This window comes from Erinaceus europaeus, chromosome 4 (genome assembly GCF_950295315.1).
Source record: "Erinaceus europaeus chromosome 4, mEriEur2.1, whole genome shotgun sequence".
In the NCBI taxonomy this organism is placed as follows: domain Eukaryota; kingdom Metazoa; phylum Chordata; class Mammalia; order Eulipotyphla; family Erinaceidae; genus Erinaceus; species Erinaceus europaeus.
In genome coordinates, this window is record NC_080165.1 from 107,724,869 (window position 1) to 107,751,739 (window position 26,871).

Sequence of the window (26,871 nt, forward strand, 5' to 3'; positions counted from 1 at the left end):
CTTCTGGTCTAAGTTCTTGCAAACCCATCAAAATCCAAGATATTTTGAAATAAACTTTTTCCAAAGTATAAAATGCAAATAGATCTGGTAGAATACATAACATATAGATTCCAATTTAATTCAATAAACATTAACCAAGTATTATGTGAATATCAATATTCTATTGCCCATGCAATTTATTCTAAAATGAATTAATGCATTTACCCTTAATATTACTGGGTAGAAAAGTCATAGATACAAAATTTTAAAATAACACAGTGTAAGGTGTCATTTTAAAATAACACAGTGTAAGGTTTAAGATATCCATGGCAGGCATTTTCAAGTGTTAGGGGAAACAACATATCAGTTATAATTTGGCAGTAGTGATTGCGTTTCAGATCTAAACCAATTATCATTTGAGTTAGTTTCATACGTGTCAAACTTGTCATTCCTTCTGAATAAATTCTTTGCAGGAAGACTTTTATTTTATAACTCCCTATTAACAAAATTGTAGTTGTTTAGTAACCCTAATTGACTTGAGTCTTAGGGCAAAAGCAGAAAAATACTTTGCTCAAGGTCTGTCTTTATCAAAAGTATTTAAGCACTTTGCTTTGCCTTTTTATTTTCTCACAATGTGCATTAAATTATATGTTAGTATTAAAATACATTTAAGCCTAGAGAGATAGCTCCTGTCCTGCAATACTACTGCAGAAAGCCCACATTTGAGCCTCCAGAATTATATAGGGGGTGCCATGGCAATGGAGGTAACTTTGATATCTCCCACTTTTTTTCTATCTGCACGAAAACCATGGCCTGGAGCAGTGCAGATGTAAAACCCTGATTCCACCAATATATATTTAAAGTAAATATAAATATTTTAGTCTCATTCATTTCTTGACTTTATAAAAATAAACTACAACAGAGTCTGGAAAATAAGTCAAACTAGCCAGAACACAAAAATTAAAATATTCAACACGGTTTTCAGGCTGTTCAAAATTATCCATCATTTAATTACTCAAAAGTGTTTAAATAACCCTTTAATCAATAAGGTTTGACACTTCAGTAAAGGGGGGCATAAATTTTTGGTGATGTGTGTGGTTTAGAACTATACCCTGTAATTCTATAATCTTGTAAACCATTATTAAATGATTAATAAAATGTAAATTTAAAAAAGAATATTAAAGGTCTGGCAATCATCTTAAACCATTTTTCTGAATTACACAAAATAGCATATTAAAATAATTTAGGGAGTACTGTAAAAAGCTACTATAAAGGAAAAACTACTTATTAATTTGTTCAATGTAATTTTGTCAAAGGTTTGCTTTCCCTAGAAGATTGTTTCAAATCCTTAAGATTTTACCGAGGTCCCCATTCTGATGCCATCCTTTGTCTCATTTAGTAAGGTGTTTTTCTCTTTTCTAACTTATTTATTTTTAATGACAGAGACATAGAAAGACACACAAAAGAATAACCAGAGCACTGCTCAGCTCTGGTTTATGGTGGTACTAAGGACTGAACCTGGGACAAAGTCTTTTGCATAACCATTATGCTGTCTCTCCAGTCCTAATAAGGTGTTTTTCAGCCTCACATGAAAAATCGTCTCCTTTCCAGTATCAACCTCCTTAGTTCCACCATCCTCATCTTACTAGGAGAACCCAACTATAAAATCATTTCTGGGTCCCAAATTTAGGCTATGAATAAATTGTGTACCCAGTGAACATTGGTGTACACAGACCTCTTCAGACAGGCACATTTGCCTTTTTTGGATATATCCCTAGGAGATAAATTGCCAGTCATAGGGTAGATCAATTTCTATTGTTTTGAGGAATGTCCAGATTGTCTTTGACAGGAGTTGGACTAGGGATGTTGGCACCCTTGTGCATGTTGGCCATAAGAGACCTAACTTGGGAATGAGTGTTTTGCAGATGCATAACATGAGGAGATAAGAAATGATAATTATATGTTAACAACTGGACTGTAAGGATAAAAAATATTTTCTACCTTAATATAATGTACTCCATTCATAAGACAATGAAACTCCACAAGACCACTTTGATATTTGTGTACCTTTAAACAAGTAGTCTACTCTTCTTTCACTATGCTTTTTGATATGTCATCTTTTCTTTCTTGAGAAGCTTACTTTGTTTCTCTGTACTTCTAAATAAGGTATTCACTGCTATTATATATCAGGTGAGTTATGTACCAAAAGGTGAGCCTACTGTGGCTTTGGAAGTCTGTAACAGGTGTCATCACTCTTCTGAGACCTGTGATTCCCAGATGGTATTTCTTAAATTGATTTTACTGATCTACTTTTTCAAAGAACTCCTTACACTTCTCCCATGTCTAATCCCTCTGCCTTCTAATTATCCTTCCCCAAACCACCTAGGATTCTGTTCCTTTCCTGTTCAAAAAGCTTTATGTCTCCCTTGTGCATGCTGACTAGCAAAATTTCCCCAGACAGATGCTCACCCTTTATACTGTGACTTCATCATTATTCTATAATCTGTTTTATACATCCACCACTGAGCAAGCCTCAACTACTTTCCACTCACTGGAATAACCTCCATGCCTAAAATGACTTTCTCTTTTCTTAGAAGAGTCCTATCAGAGTCTCTCGGAACTTCAAAGATCATATTCCCACAAATGTTTTGCCAGCCTAGCGCATTTGTCTGAATCACATGACACTGAATCCATCCTTAGGTTTCTTCCTTTACAAGGGTGCAGGATCTCTGGAGTTATCACTAAGGAATAAGATACAGTAGATACAATGTAGAGTCTGATGGGCTGACATTTAAATCCTGCTTTTACTTTCCTTGTGGTCACAGGCAAGTTAATTACCATCTTCCACCACTAGTAAACCCAAATACAAGAGTGGCCCAATAATAATGTTTCACAGAATGTGATGAAAATGATAAGAAAAATACAAAGCAACAGCAGTTGTCATCCTAAGAAGTCTACAGATTATATATGTGTGTGTGTGTGTGTGTGTGTGTTTCTATCAGGCCTGAACTATTCAGTTTAGTTTTTACTTATTTTTTAAAGGCTGTTGACAATAAATGCAAACACAGTATTTGAATATTTCACATTTACTTTCATTTTCTCTAGGGAATCATGAAAAAAATGTTGCTTTCATTATTCTTCCTTTAAAGTGAAGAGAGGAAGAGGGAAGAAGAAAGGGACAGAAGGAGAGCTAGGGTATGAGAAAGAGGGAAATGAGGATGGCAGGAGGGAGAAGCAGTAAGGGACGGTGAGGTAGAAATATAATACTTTTGTATGAGAGAAATAGAAGATTATTCAGCTTAAAATTCCCAAAGTGTTTACACATGACTACAGTTAAAAAGCCTAATTCCTTCAAAATTTAAAATTATATAAATGCAGGTCATTCTGAAATCAATGTTTCTCCTACTGCTACTCCTCAAGTTTTCTGAAGTCTCCTGCCTACTTGCTGAGACTTAACCAACTGTTTGCCTGATTTTTCAATATGGCTTTGAATGAGGATTCTGAAAGTTGGCACAGAATTTCTGACCAGCCAACACACCTCACAATTTAGCATGGAGCACCGTGAGCCAAAATGGGCCTTGGCTCTCTGTAGAAAAGAGTTATCCGAAATAATCATAGCAAAGGGAATGGAGAGGTTCTGTGTTGATCATGCAAGTGAAGTTGGCTAACTTCTGTCATTTTCTAAACCTCCCACAGTGGAAACAGCAACTATGAATGTGAGAAAAATATCCTAAGACCCAAATTCTACACTATGTTACTGATTCAGTTCCCTTACCCAGGATGCCGAAGACTTTCCAAAAAGAGAAACCTGCACTAGTTTTAGTATGTCACAAAGTTTGGCTTAGCATCAGTCATCTTAAAAAATCTAAGATCATCAAAATGCTATAATCCCGAGTGAATTGAATCTCTGTAACATATTCATTTTTAGTGTTTTGGCAAAGGAGGTCATGTCACTAGTTTAATTGGTGGCAGGTTGTTTTCCAGCTGTCAAATAACTTTTTCCTGTTCAAGAGTCAGAAATAAAAACATCCCTTCCCATAATGGAACTGAATAACTGAGAACACAAACAACATTAGAATTTATTGAAAAACATTTTCCATTTAAGTAAAAAGATCCATCAATTATTATAGCTTCTTACTACTAATTATAATCTGCACTCACAGTCACTTTTATTTATAATATTCAAAGAAATACTATAGAAAATGATTTCACAAAACATTTGGGAAGAATATATACAGCTTCTCCAACAGAAAGTTAATAAAAATAACATTCAGGCAAAGCAGGAGATGAAACAGGTCAACACTGATAAATAAATAAATATGTACAAAAGAATCTATGCCAGCAATGGACAAAGAGGGCTTTACAAAGCAAATCATGGTGACAGGAATGAAAACTATCTTAAGATCCTCGACTAAGACAAATAATGCATTTGAAAAAGAGGAAAGACATGAAAAATGAGAGATTATTCTGAAAGTTAGGTTACACTAACTTTGGTTTCATAGCTAAGTCTCTGTAACTTTGTACAGAGGCACTAAATGAAAGTGAAAACTGTGCTTAGAACTGAGAGCAGAATTTGGCTTAGTCTTTTAAATCCCTTTGCACAAATTTCTAGTCAGATTATTTCTTCATTTTTTCCTTATCTAGCTATTAAAAATTTCCTAAATGAATCTGACTTTTTAAAAAATCAAATATGAAAAGAAATGTGTTCCTAGGTCAGGATGAGTAGAAATGAATGCTAATTTTTGAAGCTTTATTTTAATTACTATTAACTAACCAGGCACAGTTGACAGAAATATCACAGTAGATGAGATCAGTAAGTTTTATAATGAGTCTCTAGGTTTGGAGGAAAGTCTATGATGATTCAGTGACTTTTAAAGATTAATCTTCATCTATATGCAACCTCTGTTAAATAAGTAGCTTGTTAATATATGGCTACAGGATGAGATTTGACTCTACTTTTAGTGAATCTTAGTGACCTTAAGATTTGCTATTCTACTCTACATATCCTCCCTTGTAAAAGCTAAGTTGAGCAATGCTTGTATCTACAAGACAGAGTTCCAGGCTGCTGAAAAACAAAATGGGAACACCCACCAAAGCTTTACTGTATAATGTATTTATGCTTGGCATATAGCTTAATGATTAAAGATAGCCAAAATGTGAGTGATTTCTTGGTTGCTGCAAAGTCTGAAAACTCTCCTCAACCAGAAACTACTTGCTTCCTGCTCAGAAGAAAAAGCCTCCAAGGGGGTTTAGCTCTGGCTTCTACCTTTAAACAAAATGGCTCTGCCAGAACATCTCCTTTGTTCATTACTCGTGCAGCTACCCTCTAGAACTTGATTCTTAATGATCCAGAGCAAATTATAAGGTACAGCATAAACTGAGAGTAATTTCTTAGAAGCTGAATATGACTTTATCATTTAAGAACAATTGAAATGTAGTCTCCTGCTCATGCTCTAGCAAACATATGAATTAAGATAGTTTGAAAATTTGATAAACTACTTGATATAATGCATAGCTTTTATGGAGAAATCTAATCCATAATCAAAAAATATCAAATTATCTTGTGGTCCTTATAATTAAAGGACATATGTACAAAAAGTCTACAGACTAGGAATTGTAGATCCACATGTATATAAATTATTTTGCTTATGATATGTTATCAATATGTCTCCTTGAAAAAAAAATTCTTGAAAGGGGAAGTAAGAGCCTTTGCACTTATGCAACTGGAAAAGAGTGAAACTACAGCATGGGCAGGCCCATAGTCTCATTGAATTCATCTCCTAAAATGGAGAGACCACTGTACACAGCATACCTAATGGGGATTTGTATTCCTCCTGTGAGGTTCAATATAGAGCAGCAAAATGAAAGCAGAGATGCAAGATATTCATTAAATGATTTAAGAGATTTTTAAATAATTACTGAGAGGTCTGCAATTAATGGAATCATAATACTAAACCTGATCCAAAGTATGGAGTTCAATTATCTCTAATGCTTATGCTTATTAACTCTTGTGTCTTGAATATTTTAAATGAAACAATGTAACTGTACACACTTCGTATGAACCATGTCAAAATCTTGGGAGTACCCCCTTTTTTTGTTGGTCACCAGAATTATTGCTGGGGCTTGGTGCTTCAGGACAGGTAACTTCAACACTGTCAAGGACTTTTTTTCCCCTTTGATAGAAGCTGAAAGAGAAATAAAGAGGAAAAGAGACAGAACCACTTGCAGCACTGTTCTACCTTTCAAGAAGTTTTGCCTCTACAGATAGGGGCTAAGGGCTTAAACTAGAATCTTTTTGCATGCTACTCTAACAGGTGTGCCACCTCTTGAAGTCCAGGAGTTTCTTCTTAAGCATGTTATATTCTTGAGGGTTTAATGCTTGGTATATAAGAAAAATACCTTTTGTGGTCCAGGAGGTGGCACAGTGATAAAGCTTTGTACTCTCAAGCATGAGGTCCCCAGTTTGATCCCCGGCAGCACATGTGCCAGACTGATGTCTGGTTCTTTCTCTCTCCTCCTATCTTTCTCATAAATAAATAAGATCTTCATAAAAAAACACCTTTTAATTCTTGTGTCAGACATTAAACACTTAAATTCTTTTTTTTTATTATTTATTTTCCCTTTTGTTGCCCTTGTTGTTTTATTGTTGGATAGCACAGAGAGAAATGGAGAAAGGAAGGGAGGACAGAGAGGGGGAGAGAAAGATATCGACATCTGTAGACCTGCTTTACTGCCTGTGAATCGACTCCCCTGCAGGTGGGGAATCACGGGCTGGAACCTAGATCCTTATGCTGGTCCTTGCACTTTGCACCACATGCGCATAACCTGCTGTGCTACGCCGACTCCCAACATTAAACACTCTTTTGTAACTAAATTTCACTGAAAAAGCAGAATTGCTACTACATTCATAGGAACTAGTACTGGCATAAGACTTTTAGGAATGCAAAATAATTATAAATAGTAGTGAGCTTTGAATTATTCAAAAAGATGTAGCAAATGGTCACATTCAAGCCTATTAGATCTGGGAAGGATGAGTTCTGTGTTTTATTCTTAGCTTTGCTTCTTCTATGTCTATTGATTTTAATCTATCTACTTTAATTCTGTTAAATCTGGTGCAATTATATCATTTAAAAAAATTATCTCCTGTACCTACTGAGTTTTGCTGCTCTCAGCACTTGCTTGAGTGATGGTAGAAAACTCCCTCCCCCCCATAGAAGAAATATCGATGAGACAGACTCTTAATTTTACAAACCCACCTTAAGGAATGCATGCAATTACATAAGGAAGACACATGGCAAACGCTAGAAGAAGAAGGAAGACACATTTATATCTGCTATGCATAGTTTTCATTGCTTGTAGATCCTCAAAAATTTCTAATTCCTCTTTCATATACTGAAGGTATTAAAACTTTGTGCTATGGCTGAAGGTATCTGACAAGATTATATTTTTATAGAAACTGTCAGAATGAGCATTGCAATAACCTTTGACCTTATCAATGACCTGATGAACATGGATGATTGATGTTTGTTCTCCATCAACATGGGCGAGTTTTGAAGAGGACTTGTCCATCAATGCGCTGTCTGCAAAAAATAAACAATAAAAGTATAAGGCTACAGGATGAGCTAGTGACATGTCCAAAGGTCACCACATTAGACACTAATTTATCTGTATATTAAAGAAATAAAGGAGATGAAGCCTGATTCCTTCTTAGATTAGGTAATAAACTGTGCTGAAATTTCATGTTTTGCATCTTCAAAGTACATTTTTATGTATGAATCTTAATTTAAATGTCTATAATTTGTGTTGGGGTCTGTTTTGAGAAATGTTCTTATAAGTGGCAATTTTCAAAAATCCAATAAATATAATAATTGTAAAATTGCTACAACAATGTGGTAATGGCTCAGTAATAACAAGCAATTGATAGTAATAAGGGACTGCCACACACATACTTCTCTTCAGGATTTCTCAATATCAAATATTTCAATATTATTTCTTTAGACCTAAAGTCAATCTTGCATTGGCTCAGATACTGTCCTAGAATCTACGTGAACTCCATTATATAAAAATACATACGTAATCACATGTACCTTATGAATATTTTGTAGACATCTTTCCTCCTTATCAACACACTTAGGAGGGGGGAAAAAAGTTCCTTAGTGGTCCAGGAGGTGGCTCAGTGGATGAAGCAGTGGACTCTCAAGCATGAGGTCCCGAGTTCAATCTCCGGCAGCACATGTACCAGAGTGATGTCTGGTTCTTTCTCTCTCTCCTCCTATCTTTCTCATAAATAAATAAATTCTTAAAAAAAACTTCCTTAATAGGAAGCAGAGATTTCATGCCAATGAGGGAGCAAATATGACTTTATATAAAGTATGCTCAGCTCTCTACAACTGTGCCTTCTCAACTCTATGTAAAGTGTAATCAAAATTGAGAAAGGCCAAAAAGCAAAACAAAACAAAACAAAATACTATACTGAAAAACTGTTTTTAGATGTCTTAGCTGGAAATTGGAATATCCATTCCATACTTTTTATATTTTGAGTAAGCTGGATTCACCATGTGACACAATATTGAATTATTATCAGAGCTATCATAAGTATGGAGATATCTTGAGTTGTTCAACTGGTGTCTTGCATTAGGACAGACACTAAGTAAACAAAATAATAAAGTGAGAAATAGTACAGTCATTCTATACCAAAGGAAGAACAAGATTAATTGTTTTATGGGAAGAACAGATAGTCTGAAACATGGCAAAATGATGTCCTCAGATTGGTAAGAAAAAGGCTCAGCAAATTATAATATAAAAGCATCCTATGATTCAGCTCTCAGCAAGCTGACTGATTTCTGTGCCTTCATTCAGTTCATATATTCACTAGTCATTGGTTTTCTGTTGGGGGTTTTCTTTTCACTTCTATCTCAACAGTGAACAATTTGTGCTTGATGTTAAAAACATCATATATCCTCAAAGAAACTTCAAGAATATATTTATTCACTGACAACTTCCAGGGGTATTCAATTTTAGAGATTTTCACAAATTCCATTTCAAATATATTACCCAATTATCTGTGAATTTATAGTCTAACAATGTAAATAGTTTGAACAAATTTTCAGTATGGTACTCCCAATCATTTGATGAGGTATTACATTGTGTGAAATGAAGATTCTGATTTCAACAGCAAGTCTGAAAACCAGGGGCTAGGGAAATGAACCAGTATTTAAAACATGTTGAAATTTAAAGCAGAAAAAAGTCTCAAAAAAGCAGGCTTACAAATTACATTTTTTATGACTTCTATGAATGTACCATGACACAGCCAGTAAGAACAGCAGAAAAATAAAGCATTTTATTCCCTTTATATAACAAGCTTTTCAAGTGCCTCTTTTGTTATTTCATCTTAGCTGAAATGACCCATTAACTATAGAGCATGGTACATTTCCTAGAAGGAGAGGCTTGCAGACAACCCCATGCAGAGAAGAGCCAGTACAGCCCACAATAATTTGAAATTTGAGAAATTCCAACTCAGTGTAGGAATGCAATTATGCTTAGAAGTATTGTAAAGAAAAAGCAATTTTGCTGGTGCAGCAAGAATCTTAATTTAATTCATGCAAATATTGCCTTATTACCTTGCAAAATATTCATGCACTCAAAAAAGTAGTAAGAGTTTACCTGAAAGATCCACTTTTGCTGAAGGAATGCTCTTAGAAGACATTATCTATACCATAAACATGAATTTCTAGATCAATTCCATGAAATAAACCAACAATGTATCCTTGATGCTATGCAAAGATTTGTTTATTCCAAGTGAGTTAAGCACACTAGCAGTTCCACTGAGAACTGATAGGTAGCAAAAGGCTATTTGTATGTTACTTGAGTTGGAACCCAACATTGATAGTCATAGACATGAAGTCTATGACTGAGTATATTCTTATGCTAGGTGACAAGAACTCATTTGACCACATGGGTTTCATTGTGGACAGTATTAAGGCATTATTTTAAATACACAAATATTTTGAAATAGTGATGCTTTTCTTTGTTATCTTCATATTTCACTCTATATCCTACTAGGTTTTCTATTTGATCCTACACCACAGATAAAAACTAAAATTTCCGAATAATTTATTATTTTCTAAATGCCAATTTGTTCAAAATAATCTACTTTGCTATCTTCTCTTTCTCTTCATTAGTGACATTTCTTCAAGCTAGCTATTTGAGGTATGTTAAGAATAAAAAAAATCCACTAGTCTACTTCTTATTCATTTATAACAGATATAAAATATATTAACTACTTGTGTTTTAGAAGGGGAAGCAAACTAGTATCACATTTTAGGGAGTAAGTGAAAAATCACTCACCATAAGTAAGATATTCATGCCAGAGAATTGTTAAATAGAAAAATAATATATCTGCTATCAATTTTCTTATTCAGTATTTGCAAACAAGTATGCACAGATACTTCTTAGGCAGAATTGTCTATCTTATTCTGAGATTCAAAGCTTTCAGTTGATTCTCAAAAATATTCTTGACTCCTAAAATCATTAAGAACAGCTATACTGGGACTGGGTAGTGGTAGACCCAGTTGAGAGCACATGTTACAGTGTTCAAGGACCCAGGTACAGGTCCCTAGTCTCCACCTGCAGGGAGGAAACTTCACAAGTGGTGAAGCAGTGATGCAGATGTCTCTTTGTATCTCCAGGTCTATCTTCCCTTCTCTTTCAATTTCTCTGTCTCTCCCCAATAAATGAATAAAACATTAAGATAAGAGAGACAGACTTAAAAAAGAATTGCTATACTAAGCAGATATAAATTTCAAGATATTTTTTATGAATTTCTGAATTAAAAATTATCCAAATATTATAATGTTTAACCAAAGTACTATCATACCAACTGATCACTCTAATAGCAACACAGACACTGGTGCAAGCAGGGACAAGCAGGAAATTTTGAATGTACATTAAGAGTCACCTGTAACTCAAGTGTTTACAGCATGAACATTTATAGACATGTCATAAACTGTACTAGTTGCAAAAGGCAAAGTATGAATATTTTCTGTGCCATCTATTACTGCTCACTTTCAATAGCTAAGATGATCTTAAATGTTAAACCTCATTTCCACTATCACTTTAGAAACATCTTTAATTAGTAAAGTGCTAGGCTCTAAGTGCTGACAGTTATTTGAGGTTTAATACTTAAAAACATCAATTTTATTTTTCCTTTGAAATTATGAAAAGATTATATTTTTTATAATAGTTATCAGATATCAAGTACTGTAAAAAAAAACAGTGCTAACACATTGTCTTCAGGATTCTTCAAGAACAAAGCTTGTATTAGATGTCTGGTCACCTTGAAGATTATGAAGATACAGCTGAGTGAAGATATGTATTTTTCACCAACCAGTATCACCTGTTAAACATAATGTTCTCCTGTTTCTTCATGTTTAATCAGTGGTTTAAAGATCAACTACCAATAATATTTCTAGTGGTTGAAGACTTAAGTTTTAAATGTAACTTTCATCTTGGATATCCTTTCTTCTTGTTTCCATATCAGCTTGTAATGTAACTTTTATACTATGCTAAAATGATCCACAATTCAATATCTATATTTTTAAATGAAAGTATGGAACTTTAAAAATAAAATACCATATATTTTTAAGAAAAATAAGTTTTGAATAAAATGAAGTAATGTTAATATCCTACTTATTGAATTATAGCTGCATATGATTTTGATTGTATAGTTTAAAAATTCATGAAGCTCTTTGAAACTACTTTGATTTTCATAATTCTAAAATAAGTATCCTATTGGACACAAAGATTTCTCATTCTTCATGAAATGTCAGTTTTCTCAATGAAAATGTGCTGCCATCTCTACCAATGAATATCTTTGTCTGTTCAAAATGACTCACCAGTGTGGCTATTCCTTTTGAAGTAGGTGGTCGAACTGGATTTAGATTTGGACGTAAGGTAAGTTGAATTGGAACCAATGGAACTTGAAGACAAAGACTTTCCTAAATTATCAGAACTTTTCTTGATGATATTGGTAGCAGTTTTACTCCAGTCTGAAAGAAATGACATTTCTCTATGAATCTGTTTTGGGACGAATATTCTCTGCCCTGAAGGATCACTGCTGCATTATTTAAGTAACTTATCAAGAACACTGGATAGAAATAATAATAAACTGAGGAAACAGATGTTTACCACAACCCAGTGTATGCTATTTCAGAATCCTCATAATGATATGATTAAAAAAGAAATTTTTTTTTTTGCAGGGTCCAGGAGGTGGCGCAGTGGACAAAGCATTGAATTCTCAAGCATGAGGTCCTGGATGTTTAATCTCTGGCAACACATGTACCAGGTGATGTTTGCATCTTTCTTTTTCCTCCTATCTTTCTCATTAATAAATAAATAAATATTTAAAAATACTTTGCTTCAGGTATTCTTATATATGGAAAAATACTTCTTTCTCTGGTAGTATAATCAAGAATCTCTAAAACATGGAAAGAATTTAGTAGAATTTCTGAGCATCTAAGTTGTTAAATTAGACATAAAACTTAGAGCGATTTATTTAACTTGACTTAAATTTATGCTTCTCTTTTGCAAGAAAGGAAGGTTGAAACCGGAGTCCTTAGATCTCTTGCAGTCTTAATTTTAAAAACCAACTAAGTAATCTTCTCAAACTCCAATTTTTTAACTTGCTACCACTGGGACTGGGTTGTTCTGACAATAGAAAATTAAATGATAAACATCTCTAACTGCTTTTAGATGGAAAAAAAACAGTTATCAATGTACCCCCCTACCTGAGTTATCAGCTAAACGAAATCTACCACAACAGAGATGCCGTCTCCACTGTTTCTGAACATTCTCCTTCATTGCACAGTGAAAAACAAATATGAACAAACCTGGGACAAAGGAAAACATAAATAGTTAAGCTAATGGGACATCTGTAAAAACATCTAATAAAACAAAGTGATTTAAAAAATAAAATTCTTTAAATTCGAGAAAAAAAATGGACTGTAAGGAAAAGGTGTCAGATACATAGGATACCATGGTGAAGAGTGACTTGGGTTAGTTGTTTAAGTGATATGCAGAAACTTGTCACAAGATGAAACGGTACTCATCTACTCATCTTCTTGTAAGCCATTATTTCTCTAACAAAATGATTTTTATAAAAATACCCTAAGGAATACTGAAATATGTAGTAATTGTTTTTACTGTTTAGAACAGACAGGGGCTCTGTTAAAATTCAAATTATTGATCTGGGAGATTGCTCAGAGGATAAATTACATGACTAACAATGATCAAGCAATATTAAGTCCCTGGGTCCATCCATCCATCCATCCATCCATCCATCCATCCATCCATGCATGCATTTTTTACAAGTCCCTAAATCCACAGGGAATACCACAGGCAGCATCAAGCTATCTCCATCGATGTTGGAACATGCCCTGGTGTGTTTCCTTCTCTCCCCTACCTCTGGCTCTAAAATAACAGAAAATTGAACTGCGAAATTTCTCTACAGTATGTATGATATTATGGCGCTGCAGGTGTCTATCTTTCTCTTCGCCTCTCTGTCTTCCCAATCTCTCTCCATTTCTCTGTCCTATCTAACAACGACAACATCAATAACAACAACAGTAACTACAACAACAATAAAAAGACAACAAGGGCAACAAAAAGGAAAAGATAAAAAACACTGTGATTATTATACAAATTGGACTTTGTTTTTGCCTGTTATGTTCAGCAGTATTATTTAACCAAAGAACTGGCAAAACAGCTCCACTGAGTAATGTGCCTAATCTGACATGAATGTGACCCAGGTTTGTGTCAAGCCACCATTATGGTACAAGTCAGAGGAAGGTTTAACACTATAGCCTCTGTATCTGTCTCTCTTTCTTTGAACGATTAGGCCACAGCAGTGAAGGCCTGATAATAATAATAATGATAATAATAATAAAATAAATAACAAACTTAAATAGATAACATTCTGTATTCAACAATCCCTCTACTAGGGATTTACCCAGGGAAAACAAAAACACCTGTTTGAAAGGACCTATGCACACTGATGCTCATAGGAGCACAGTTTGAAATTGCCCCAAACGTGAAGCAACCCAGTTGCTAAACGACAGATGAATAGGTAAGAAAGTTGTGGCACATATACACAGTGTAGCATTATGCAGCTGCAAAAAATGAAAAGGTCATCTCTTTTGCAGTATGTGGTCAGATCTTGAAGGCATCTTGTTAAATGAGACAAATCAGAAAGAGAAAGACCAATACTGAATGATTGTACTTATAGTTGGAGCTTAAGAAAAAAGGACATCAAGGGAACACAAAAAGTAGAACTTGGGCTGGGTCAGTATACTGCATCAATGCAAAGGACTAAAGAAAAGGGACAAAATGAAGAGACACTGGAGACCTGGTGTGTCTCCTAGACAACCATTAAGGAGAGATGAGAGGCTGTAATGATCTGTTAAAAGCTACTATAAAACACTTAACCCCCCAATATTTTTTTACATTTTTATTAGGGATTTAATATTGGCTTACAAAATTGTAAGACAGAGGGGTATAATTCCACATCTTTCCCAACACCAGAGTTCCATGTCCCTATGCCCTCTACTGGAAACTGTAGTAGTTCTCCCAAGATGACAACTATGAGTTCTATAACTATCTATATATCTATATTTATATATTTTATTATTTAAAAAAATGCTTATACCTATAACTGCATATATCTATATTTGTCATAGTACTGATATTACCTAATATTATATTCCTCATTCATTCATCTATTTGCTTGCTACTAGGAAAAAAACAAGAGCATTGCTATATTTATCCATCCATGCTGTTCTGGCTATTCCAAGAACAATGTTGGGTATTAAGAGCTCTATGAATGTTAAATGAATGAATGAATGAGTGAATGTATAGTAACCACTTTAATCTCTCACTTACTTTACACAAGTTAATTGATTGCTAACATGTACATTATAATGTGTCAAATATGTGTGTGGAGGGGGCATACCAGCAGAAATTAATAGAACACAAATTAACATTATAGAACTATAAACATTCTGAAAAGAACACAAATTAGTTGTAGAGATATTGACTAAGTAACAGAATTAAAAACCGAATATAAAGAAGGGCATTTTAGAATATATACAGCTAAAACTGAAAGTACAGAAAGTTTTGGGGTGGGAGCTGAAGGAAGTCTTCCTACAGGAATAATTCATTCAATGGCTATTAAACACTGCTAAGAAGGCACTATGTTTTAGGAGTTGCAGGTCCTCTTAACCCTTTAAAACTTAAGGGCCTAGGTGGATAGGCATAAAAACAGTCCTTCATTAAAGGGTCACTGAGAGTCAGAAAACAGTACATTAGCTGAGTATTCATTGGGAAACTGTATATTGTATATAACTGGAAAAGTAATGAAATTACCTTCTTCTATATATATAGTTAAAAATTTAAAATGTTAAAATATTTGTTTTAAATATTTCTTAACTCAGAATGACCCATAATTTTTATATCAGAATAAATTATACTATTATGAACAGAAGAAAAAAGCATGGCGATTCTTACAGGCTGGATCCTGACTACAGGGGAACAACATGGATTTGATATACTATTTGGTCATCAGTAAGAAGCAGGTATAATACCTGGCCCTTAGTAGGTACTATGTAAACTCCTACAAACAGTACGGATTGAGTGGCTCAGGAAGTGATACAGCTGGCAAGGGGATGAATTTCCAAGTATGAGGTCTCATGTTTGACTTCCAGCTCTACATATGCCATAGTAATTCTCTTATTTTATTTCTCATTGATCAGTAAAATAAATAAATCTTTATAAAATACATTGCAGGTTAAAATGATTACTACTTTTGCAGAGAAATGCTAATATGAAATATTAGGTAAGAAAAACATGATAAAAACAATATTTTAAAGTATGCACACCTTCATTAAATCATGATTATGTAACATAATATGGCAATACCTATTTTTAAGCAAAATATATATATGCATACAATACGTTAAAAAAGATACTGGTATGTTAAAATACAAAGTGGTATGTAAAGTGTATTCAGAATCTGTTATAGTTCTAAAATTATGTGATAGAAAAATAAGTCCTAACTTTTAATGATATTTATATTCCACCATAAATTATGATGATCTGGATGAAATTACATAGTAGACATGAGAAAATGGAATTCTTAGGAGCATATCTTTCATTCTAAAATATCTTGTAGATTTTTTCACCATTAGATATGGGGTTATCAGAAAAGACATGACTTTTTTTTCTGTTTTTCTACTCAAAAATACATAATGACTTTTCCAACAATAGGACTGTCACATGGTTTTAGTATTTCTAGTAACTAATTGTTCCTAAAAATAGTGAGTTCATTTGGCAATAAATATAATACCAAAATTCATTTACAACAAAAATTCCTGATTATGGTCAGTCACAGAAAAATGTGATAGGCATTTACATATAGAAAAGTCTATCGACACAGTGTGGAGATAAATTCCATTTAAACAAGACTTCATGAAGGTGTAGAAAAACTAATAAAGATAGTCAAGGACATTTTCAGGACAAGTGAGAAAATATAGAGCTATTCATCATAGTTACAATGAAAAGAAGGATAAAGAAAGGAACCTAAAGGCTGTAAGAGAAAAACAAAGTGTTGTTTTCAATGGGTTAGGTTGTTTTCGCTGGTCTAGCTTCACGGGCGGGTAACAGACGACCAGGGATTCATGGTTGAGCTGTAGGCAGTATCTCTTTATTCATGCAGGACGCAGCACAATCTAAGCCGAGCTAAACTAAAGTACAGTACTCTAAAACTCACAATGCTGTCTTTATATATACTTCCCAAGTAGGGTGGAAACAGGATGTGACATAGAGAGGGTGAAGAGAAAAGTGACTGGTAAAAATCAGGGTGTGACAAAGAAGGGATCAGGGTGTGACAAGGAGGGGGGCTGGAGCAAAAACATATCATGAAACAGTGGGGATTGAACCAATGCCCTGGAGGGAGGTGCTTGTTAACAGCGGTTATGTATATAGAATGAAGTGGTTATGTAAATAGAATAGTGTTAAGCAAGGGGGATTTAAACCAAATGAAACAGAAGGAGTCTCATGCATACCAACAACAAAGTACAGAGGAAAAACCATAAGTCAGCAGACTTTTCCATACAAACTCTAAAGCCAGAAGAGAATGGCAAGAGACTACTGAGCTCTTAATGAAAAAGTGTTTCAACCAAGAATAGAATCTCCTGCTAGACTGTCATTTATACTAGATGAGGGGATAAAAACTTCAGATAAACAGCAGTTAAAGGAGTCAACTTATCACCAAGCCTGCCCTGAAAGAGGCTCTAAAAGGCCTCCACCAAAAATTTTGTCATATATCAGAATACTCAAAAAAATTATTGAATAATGGCACTGTAATACCATAAATTCATAATATCAATAATTGTCAATGGCCTAAGTTCACCCATTGAAAGGCACAGAGCAGGAAGATGGATCTGAAAATACAACACAGCCATATGCTGTCTGTAGGAATGCCACCTAACTCAACAAGACAAACACAGACTCAAAGTGAACAAGTTAATGAATCACAAAAAAAAAAAAAAAAAAAGAAGGGACAGCTATTCTCATCACTGACACAATAGACTTTAAAATAAATAAAGTAGTAAAAGATAAGGCATGGACATTACATAGTGATCAAAGAACCAATCAACCAATCAACCAAGAAGACTTAACAATTATTAATATATATTCACCTAATGAAGACCCATCTAAATATGTCAAACACCTACTGAAAGAGCTACAAATATACATCAATAGTAACATAGTAACAGTAAGAAAGTACAACACCACATACTCACAGTTAGACAGATAATCTAGGCAGATATTCAATAGGAAACAAAAGAGTTAATTGAAGAGATGGATAGACTAGATCTTCTGGACATTTTTAGAATTTTACAGTCCAAGAAATTGGAATACACATTCTTTTCAAATCCACATGGGGGATTCTCCAGGATAGACCATACATTAGGCTACAGAGACAGTATCAACAAATTAAAGAACATTGAAATCATCTTAAGGATTTTCTCAGAACACAGTGGAATTAATCTTAACAACAAAAAGAAAACTAGTAAAAGCCCCAAAATATGGAAACTTAACAATACACTGCTTAACAACAGTGGGTCAAAGAGGAACTCAAGGAAAAAATTCAAATGATCCCATAATCAAATGAAAATGAAGACGCAAGGTAATAAAATATTGGAGACATAGCTAAAGTAGTACTTAGAGGTAAACTCATAGCCATACAAGCATACATTAGGGAGCAAGAAAAAGCTCAAGTGGACAGTCTGACTGTACAACTTAAAGACTTAGAAAAAGAAGGAACAAAGCAAGCAGAAGGACTGAAATAAATAAAGTTAGGGCAGAAATAATAACAGAAAATAATAGAACCATATAAAAGATCAATGAAGCCAAATATAGGTTCTTTGAAAAAATTAAACAAAATTGACAAACCCTTAGCCAGACTCACTAAAGAGAGAAAGAGAGAGAGAGAGACAGAGGGAGAGAGAGAGAGAGAGAAAATACTCAAATAAATCTAATTGTAAATGATAGGGGAGATATCACAATAGACAGCACAGATATCCAAAATATCACATAAAGCTTCTATGGATAATTATATGCCACCAAGCTAGAGAATATGGAATAAATGTAAGAATAAATAATATCCTAGAAATGTATACACTTCCAAAACTGAACCAGGAAGAACTACAGAATATAAATAGACCAATTACAGACAAAGAAATCAAAACAGTTATTAAAACTATCACAACAATAAAAATCCAGGACTAATTGATTTACAAATGAATTCTACAAAACCTTCAGCAAATAGTTAATACCTATACTTTCAAAGCTCTTCCAAAAGATTGAAGACATAGGAACACTATGAGTCTTCTCTGTATTTTATGAAGCTAGCATCATCCTGATATCAAAAGTGGATAGGGATACAACAACAACAACAAAAAAAGAAATCCACAGACCTATATTTCTGATGACTATAGATGCTAAAATACAAAAAATTAGCTAAATGATACAGCAGTATATTATAAATATTATTCATCACAACCAAATGGGATTGATACCAGGAATGCAAGACTGGTTCAATATATGTAAGTAAATCAATGTGATTCACCACATTAATAAAAGCAAAATGAAAACCACATAATTATCTCAATTGCTGCAGAGAAAGCCTCTGACAAAATCCAACATCCCTTCATGATCAAGACATTACAAAATACGGGACTACATGGAAAATTCCTTATAATAGTGGAGTCCATATAAAGCAAAAATCAGTGACTTTCCTTTACACAAACAATAAAACTAAAGAAGACATCCAGAAATCACCCCCATTCACTATCGCAGCAAAATCAATTAAAATATCTAAGAATAAATCTATAAAGATGTATACCGAAAACTATGAGGCACTATTCAAGGAAATAGAAAATGATACAAAAAAGTGGAACAGTATCTCATGCTCATAAATTTGAAAAATTCAAATACACAGCCTATATATTAAAAAGATTCAGTTTGTGTTTTGAGAAACTTTGAGACATACAACTGATTTTCCCCCTCTCATATTAATTAACTACTGATTTATATGTCTACATTTTGCTAGGAGTGTATATAAACACCATTCCCACCACCAAAAGACTGTGACCCATCCCTCCCACCCACTCCCACCCCCCACTGGCCCAGGAAGCTGCATGTCTACCCCTCACCACAGGGTTTTTACTTTGGTGCCCTACTTGAAATTTGATCACGTCCTGCTTTTAGTTTCCCTATCAGATCTTCTTACTCAACTTCTGTTGATGAGTGGGATCATCCCATACTCATCTTTATCTTTCTGACTTAGTTCACTTAACATAATTCCTTCTAGCTCTGTCCAAGATGGGTCAGAGAAGCCTAGACCAAGTAGATTAGAAGCATCCAATAGCACAGCTATATACAAGATACTGGATACTGTACAGCAAACCATAACAAAAGCACTTTTCAAAGTTAACCCAATTACCAAACAATGTGATGATAACATTAACTATCGATTATCTTTTGGAACCCTAAGACAGCAGGAACCTCACATCCCCACTATTGAGCCCCTACTTCCCCCAGTCCTGGAACCCTTGGACAGGGTCCACTTTCCATATGCGTCTCCCAATCCAAACCAAATAATATTGCATCCATCGATCACAACCTAACCAACGCAATGATTGCCACCTCAACATGCTTCACCTCAGACTGTGTCCAGAGACTTCACATGTGGAATGACAACCCTTCGGCTTCATTACTTGGGTGAGACCTTTCCTTTTATAGTACACTCTAATTTCATCTCAGGTAGTTCACTTTCTAACAAAGTCCCATAACCTAGATATACACCAGTTTCTGTGAGAGAGAGCTTATGTTCACACGTATCCAAAAACTACTGCAAAATATATACCTGAAAGCAGAAGTACACTAGAGTTTGCAGTGAGTACCACCCTAACACTTCCTCTCCACTATTCCAAGCTTGGGATCCATGATTGCTCAACAAATTGTTTGGCTACGTATGTTAACTCTCTTTTCAATCACCAGGTTCCAGATGCCACCAGGATGCTGGCTAGGCTTCCCTGGATTGAAGACCCCACCAATGTGTCCTGGAGCTCAGCTTCACCAGAGACACACCTTACTAGGGAAAGAGAGAGGCAGACTGGGAGTATGGACTGACCAGTCAATGCCCATGTTCAGCGGGGAAGCAATTACAGAAGCCAGACCTTCAACCTTCTGCAACCCTCAATGACCCTGGGTCCATGCTCCCAGAGGGCTAGAGAATGGGAAAGCTATCATGGGAGGGGGTGGGTTATGGAGATTGAGTGGTGGGAATTGTGTGGAGTTGTACCCCTCCTACCTTATGTTTTTGTTCATTAATCCTTTCTTAAATAAAAAATTTTAAAAAATAAATAAATAAATAAATTTGAAAAATTAACATCATCAAAATGAGCCATACACAAATTTACTGTGATACCCATAAAGGCCCACCAATTTTCTTTAAGTGAATAGAACAAAAATTACAATCATTTATCTGGAACCAGAAAATACCTAGAATCACCAAAATAATCTTGAGAAAAAGAAACAAATGAAGGCATCAAAACTCCCAGATCTCAAACTACATTATAAGTCAATCATAATCAAAACTGCCTAGTACTGGAACAAAAACAGATACACAAACCAGTGGAACAGAAATGAAAGCCTAGAAATAAACGCCACACTTACAGACATATAATTTTTGATGGGGGGCAAAACTATTAAATAGAGAAAGGAGGATCTCTTCAATAAATGATGTTGGGAAAACTGGATTAAAAGGTGCAGAAGAATGAAACTGAGCCACATTATCTTATCAGAAACAAAAGTCAACTCAAATGGATCAAGGACCTGCATGTTAGACCAGAAACTATCAAATACTTAGAGAAAAATATTGGTGGAATACTTTCCCACTTAAACCTCAAGGGCATCATTGATGCTACAAACCCAGTTGCAAGAAAGACTAAAAAAAAATATACCAAGGGACTATATCAAATTGAAAAGCTTCTGCACATCAAAAGAAACCATCACCTAAACAAAGAGACCCCCCACAGAATAGGAGATCTTTACATGCCATACATCAGATAAGACACTAATAACAAAATATATAAAGAACTCACCAAACATAGCAACAAAAAAAGCAAGTGACCCAATTCAAAAGTGGGAAGAGGATATGAACAGAACATTCACTATAAAAGAAATATAAAAGGCCAAATGACATATGAAACACTATTCCATGTCACTAATTTTCAGAGAAATGCAAATAAAGAAAACAATGAGATCCCACCTCACCCCTGTGAGAATGTCATACATCAGAAATGATAGCAACAACAAATGTAGGAGAAGTTGTGTTCCAACCTGCACTGCTGTTTGGAACGTAAACTGGTCCAACCCCTGTGGAGAGCATTGTGGAGAACCCCCACAAGGCTAGAAATGGACCTTCCTTGTGACCCAATAATTCCTCTCCAAGGGATATGTCCTAAGAACTCAATCACAGCCATCCATGAAGATTTGTGTACACCCATGTTTATAGCAGCACACTTTGTAATAGCCAAAACCTAGAAGCAACCCAGGTGCCCAGCAACAGATGAATGGCTGAAAAAATTGTGGTATAGATACATCATGGAATACTGCTCAGCTATTAAGAATAATGAGTCCACTTTCTTCGGCCTATCTTGGAGGGAGCTAAAAGGAATTATGTTAAGTGAAATAAGCCAGAAAGAGATAGATGAGTATGGGATGATCCCACTCATAAACAGAAGTTGAAAAAGAACAGAAAGGGAAACACAAAGCAGAATTTAACTAAGTCTGGAGTATTACAGCAAAGTAAAACTCTGTGGGAAGTGTGGGGGTAGATTTTCAACTTCATTATAGGGGCTGGGAGTAGGGACATAGATCTTTGGTGACAGGAAAGTTATTAATATACACTCCTTTTAACTTATAGTCTTATAAATCAGTCTTTACTCATTATGATGGGAAAACTGATTGAATGTCTCAAAAATTTTAATGCATAGATCTCAGTTCAATCTTACAAGGTCTGAAATTAGTAATCTGACTGAATTTTAACACTGGGCTTAAATTGTTAATGTATTTCTAATAATAACTCTTTTTTTTTGATACATTAAATCCTTTTAGACCAGGGAGACCAGAAGCAACTGGTCTTGTTAGTATATAAGATACAGTTGGGTTTTTTTTTTTTTTTTTTTTTTTTTTTTTTGCCTCCAGGGTTATTGCCAGGGCTCGGTGCCTGCACCAGGAATCCACTGCTCCTAGAGACCATTTTTTTCCCCTTTGTTGCCCTTGTTGTTCTATTATTGTTGCAGTTATTATTATTGTTGCAGTTGTTGCCATCGTTGGATAGGACAGAGAGAAATGGAGAGAGGAGGGGAAGACAGGGGGAAGAGAAAGATAGACACCTGCAGACCTGCTTCACCACCTGTGAAGCGACTCCCCTGCAGATGGGGACCCGGGGGCTGGAACAGGGATCCTTACGCCGGTCCTTGCGCTTCACACCAAGTGCGCTTAACCCGCTGTGCTACCGCCTGACTTTCCAAGATATAGTTTTTTAAATAGCATTAGATAAGAGAAAACATAGTAAAATCTTGTATGGTACAGTAGATCCTGACCATGCAATTTCCAAAATAATTCAAATTCCCAAATAAATTGTTTATAATAATTACCTATTGCCTTCTAAAACTCTAAGGAAGCAAGAAAACGTCCTTATTCTCTATAAAACCCACATTTCTCCCAATCCTGGAACTTCTAGGGTTCTGCTCACTTTCTTTCATGCTATTCTTGATCCATACCATTTGATGCTGCATCTGCTGATCTCAACCCAATGAACACAACCAATGCCACCTTGACATGTTTAACTTTGGACTGTGTCCAGAGACACCAGGACTTCAATGTTAATCCTTCAGCCCCATTACTCTGGTGAGACCTTTCCTAGCTCATATAAATCCTTAATTCCATTTGGGTGGTGTACTTCCTAACAAGGCTACAGAACATATAGACCAGGGTTCATGAGATAGGGCACATGTGCACATGTATCCATACATAAAGGGAAAATATATACCTCAGAGTATAAGTGCACAATAGTTTATAGTGACTCAATAAGTGCAACAAGCATGTAGAAAAACCTAAAAAAAAAAAAAAAAAAACCATAAAGTACTTAATCAAATAGTTTCTACTTAGATCTAGATATCCTCCTCACCTAATTCCCATTTCATTTCCCTCAATCACTCCAAGGCTAACCTTGTCAAACAAAGTAAGGCTGAATAAGGGCAAGAGACCTACACACATTAATGATGGCTCTTTTGGTCACTACTAGGCTACCAGATCTTCCAGGGACCTAATCAGAGAATCCTGGGATTCCCACAGACATGATGAGCCTAGACCTCTAACACCAGCACTGGTCATATCCATCAGGATCAGCATCATAAGTCCTCCTTTGGATCTCTACAGGACTTTGCCCTCAATGTAGAACCACAATGGTAGGGACTGCCACATTGTCCTAAGGGAGGCTGGGTCAACATACTCTGCCACTTGAAGAAGATAGGTCCTGAAATGAGTGCAGCCTAGAATGTTCCTATGATCATGGAATGGGAGCTCTGACCTACAGGAATGCAGAGATTACACAGGCTCCTGTGTTGAATATAAATGGACATGGGCCCCAGATCAGATCAACAGGGTCTACAGTTAACGGTATTTATATACTTTTCCCATATTTCAGAGCTACTATCTGCCCTTATCCAGCTTTCTAGTTTTATCCTCAACTCTGAAACCATCTTCCTAGGCAATATTCATAGCCTGCCTGCATTGTAGCTGTTGTTTTCAGTCAAGTATTAGTAAAGTCATGGGCCACTTGGAATATACTTAAAATAGACTTACTAGCTCCTTCCAACATGAAGACCCCAAATTTCATTTGTTATGCTTTTAGCTTTAGGTTCCTGAATATTAAATAAATTGCTCTGTTTTACATCTTAATGCTTTTCAGCCACCAAGCTGTAGTTGCTACTATGATGCCAACCTGACTTGTCTGGGTATACAACCTCACCAGTGTGTCCTGGAATCCCACCTCCCTAGGCACTACCCTATTACTAAAAGATAGAAACAGGCTGGGAATATGGATTGACTTGTCAATACCCAGGTTCAGGAGAGAAGCAATTACAGAAGCCAGACCTCCCACCTACTGCACCCCATAAAGATCTTTGGTCTATACTCCCAGAGAGTTAGAGAATAGGGAACCTTCTAATGGAGGGTATGGAATATGGAACCCTGTTGATGGAAATTGTATGTCAATCATTATTACATCAATAAAAATTTCTGAGCATGTTTCTCTATCTGCTTACAAATATACATGCCAGAAACAGAAGTATTGGGTTGTGGGAAAAGTAATGATATATTCTTTTGATTTTTTTCCTTCTAAAAAACTTAATCTATCTATCTATTTATTTATATATTTATTATGGAAGAGTCAGAGAGAAATTGAGAGAGGATGGAGAGAGAGAGAAAGAGAGAGAGAGAAAGATATGCAGTCCTGCTTTACTTCTTGTGAAGTTCTCTTCCTGCAGATGGGGACTAAGGGCTTGAATACAGGTCCGTGTGCACTATAATGTGTGCACTTAACTAGCTGTGCCACCACCTGGCCCTTGTTTTCTATGTAAAAATGTGTCATGACTTTTCCGACAACCCAATATAATAACAAAAACAGAATTAAAACGTGGCGGCTGGGTTGAATGCACATGTTACAATGCACAAGGACCTGGTCTCCTCTTGCCAAGGGAAAGCTTCATGAGTGGTGAAAGTAGTGTTGAATGTGTCTCTGTCTCTCTCCCTCTCTATCACCCCCTTCACTCGTGATTTCTGGCTTTCTCTACACAATAAATATAGTAAAAAATTTTAAAAAGAGAATTAAAACCTGTACCTCATCTCAACAACCTTGAGCTCATTTTATTAAACCTTTGCACCTGACAAAACAGAGCTCCATAAAGCTTTTTATGTGTGTGTGATTCTTACCCTGAAAATTATCATTCTGATTACTACAAGTCAAAGTGCTTTACTAATAGTTTGTGCAGCCTCATAACTGCCTTTATTCTTTTTTAAAATTAATTTTTAATATTTATTTATTTGATAGAGACAGTCAGAAATTAAGAGGAAGGAGACAGAGAGAGAAGGAGACAGAGAGACACCTGCAGCACTGCTTCATCACTTGTGAAGCTTTCCCCCCGCAGGTGGGGACCGGGGCTCGAACCCAGGTCCTTGTGCACTGTAACATATGCAACCAGGTGCACCACCACCCAGGCCCATTTATTCTTTACCTATACAAATCCAGAGTTTAAGCTATAAGTAAAACAAAACTTATGCAGTTCTCTATCCTTCCATTCCATCATCCCCCACCCCCAGGCTTTTATAACCATTTTTCACTCACCAAGGCTCACATGAAAAAATAAAACTATAGGTAAATTCAAGAAATCTTAATTTGCAGTGAAGTTTGCTATTTCTCACTTACAATCAATGTAGCTTTTAGTTTTGATGGAAGTGCAGATAGGTAAAGTGGGTTTATTTATAAGTACAGCCAGTAAAGAAAATCTTTCAGGAGAGCACATCACAGTCTAAGGCTGAGCCAACAATATAGTGAAGTGATGCCTAAGAAACTGCCGAGAAACTTGGAGTGAAAAACATTATAAAAAAATCTTAGTAAGTAGTAGATTTATTATTTTTTTATTTTTCCTTTCTTTAATCTACCTCTGAACAAATCCAAGTACAGTATTTGAGAGAAAAACATAAGCCTCTTTCTATTGGTATTCTAGTCATGTTCGATTGCATGGACTTATATTTAACATTAGTTCTCATAAGTTATCTAACATCTTATTTTAAAAAATATAAACATATAGTGAACCTCTATGCATTGGCAAGGAATTTGTCTCCTCCATAAAATGAATTCCTTTGGGATGATTCTGGCAAAGTTATTTGAGTTTCCAGAGAAGATATAAAATGAGTAGCCACAGGAATGTTCTCAGATCTTCAGTCTGATTATCAAAACTTTAATAAGCTTGTCAAAAAATAGTTAATGTTGGACATGAAAATTAAAGTTATACAGTATAATTCAGAATAATAACACTAATTTTCTTTTTTAAAATATATTTATTATTGGATAAAGACAGAAAGAAATTGAGGGGGAGATAGGGAGACAGAGAGATACCTGCAGTCCTGCTTTACCACTTGTGAAGTTATCCCTCTGCAGGTGGGGACCAGGGACTTGAACCTGGGTCTCTTTGCACTGTAATG

The 26,871-nt window shown here is 35.3% G+C and overlaps 1 protein-coding gene across 1 annotated transcript in view; it reads right to left on the bottom strand.

Annotated features, from left to right (window-relative positions):
* Positions 1-4,022: 4,022 nt before the first annotated feature.
* The window catches only part of ADGRG6 (adhesion G protein-coupled receptor G6), a 192,553-nt gene continuing 169,704 nt past the window's right edge, over positions 4,023-26,871 (bottom strand). The window contains exons 21-23 of the mRNA XM_060190831.1: positions 12,765-12,866; positions 11,874-12,026; positions 4,023-7,559 (exon numbers count right to left, since the gene is read on the bottom strand). Of these exons, the coding sequence (XP_060046814.1) occupies positions 7,381-7,559; positions 11,874-12,026; positions 12,765-12,866 (434 nt within the window). The 3' untranslated portion in view covers positions 4,023-7,380. The remainder of the gene's footprint in view (positions 7,560-11,873; positions 12,027-12,764; positions 12,867-26,871) is intronic.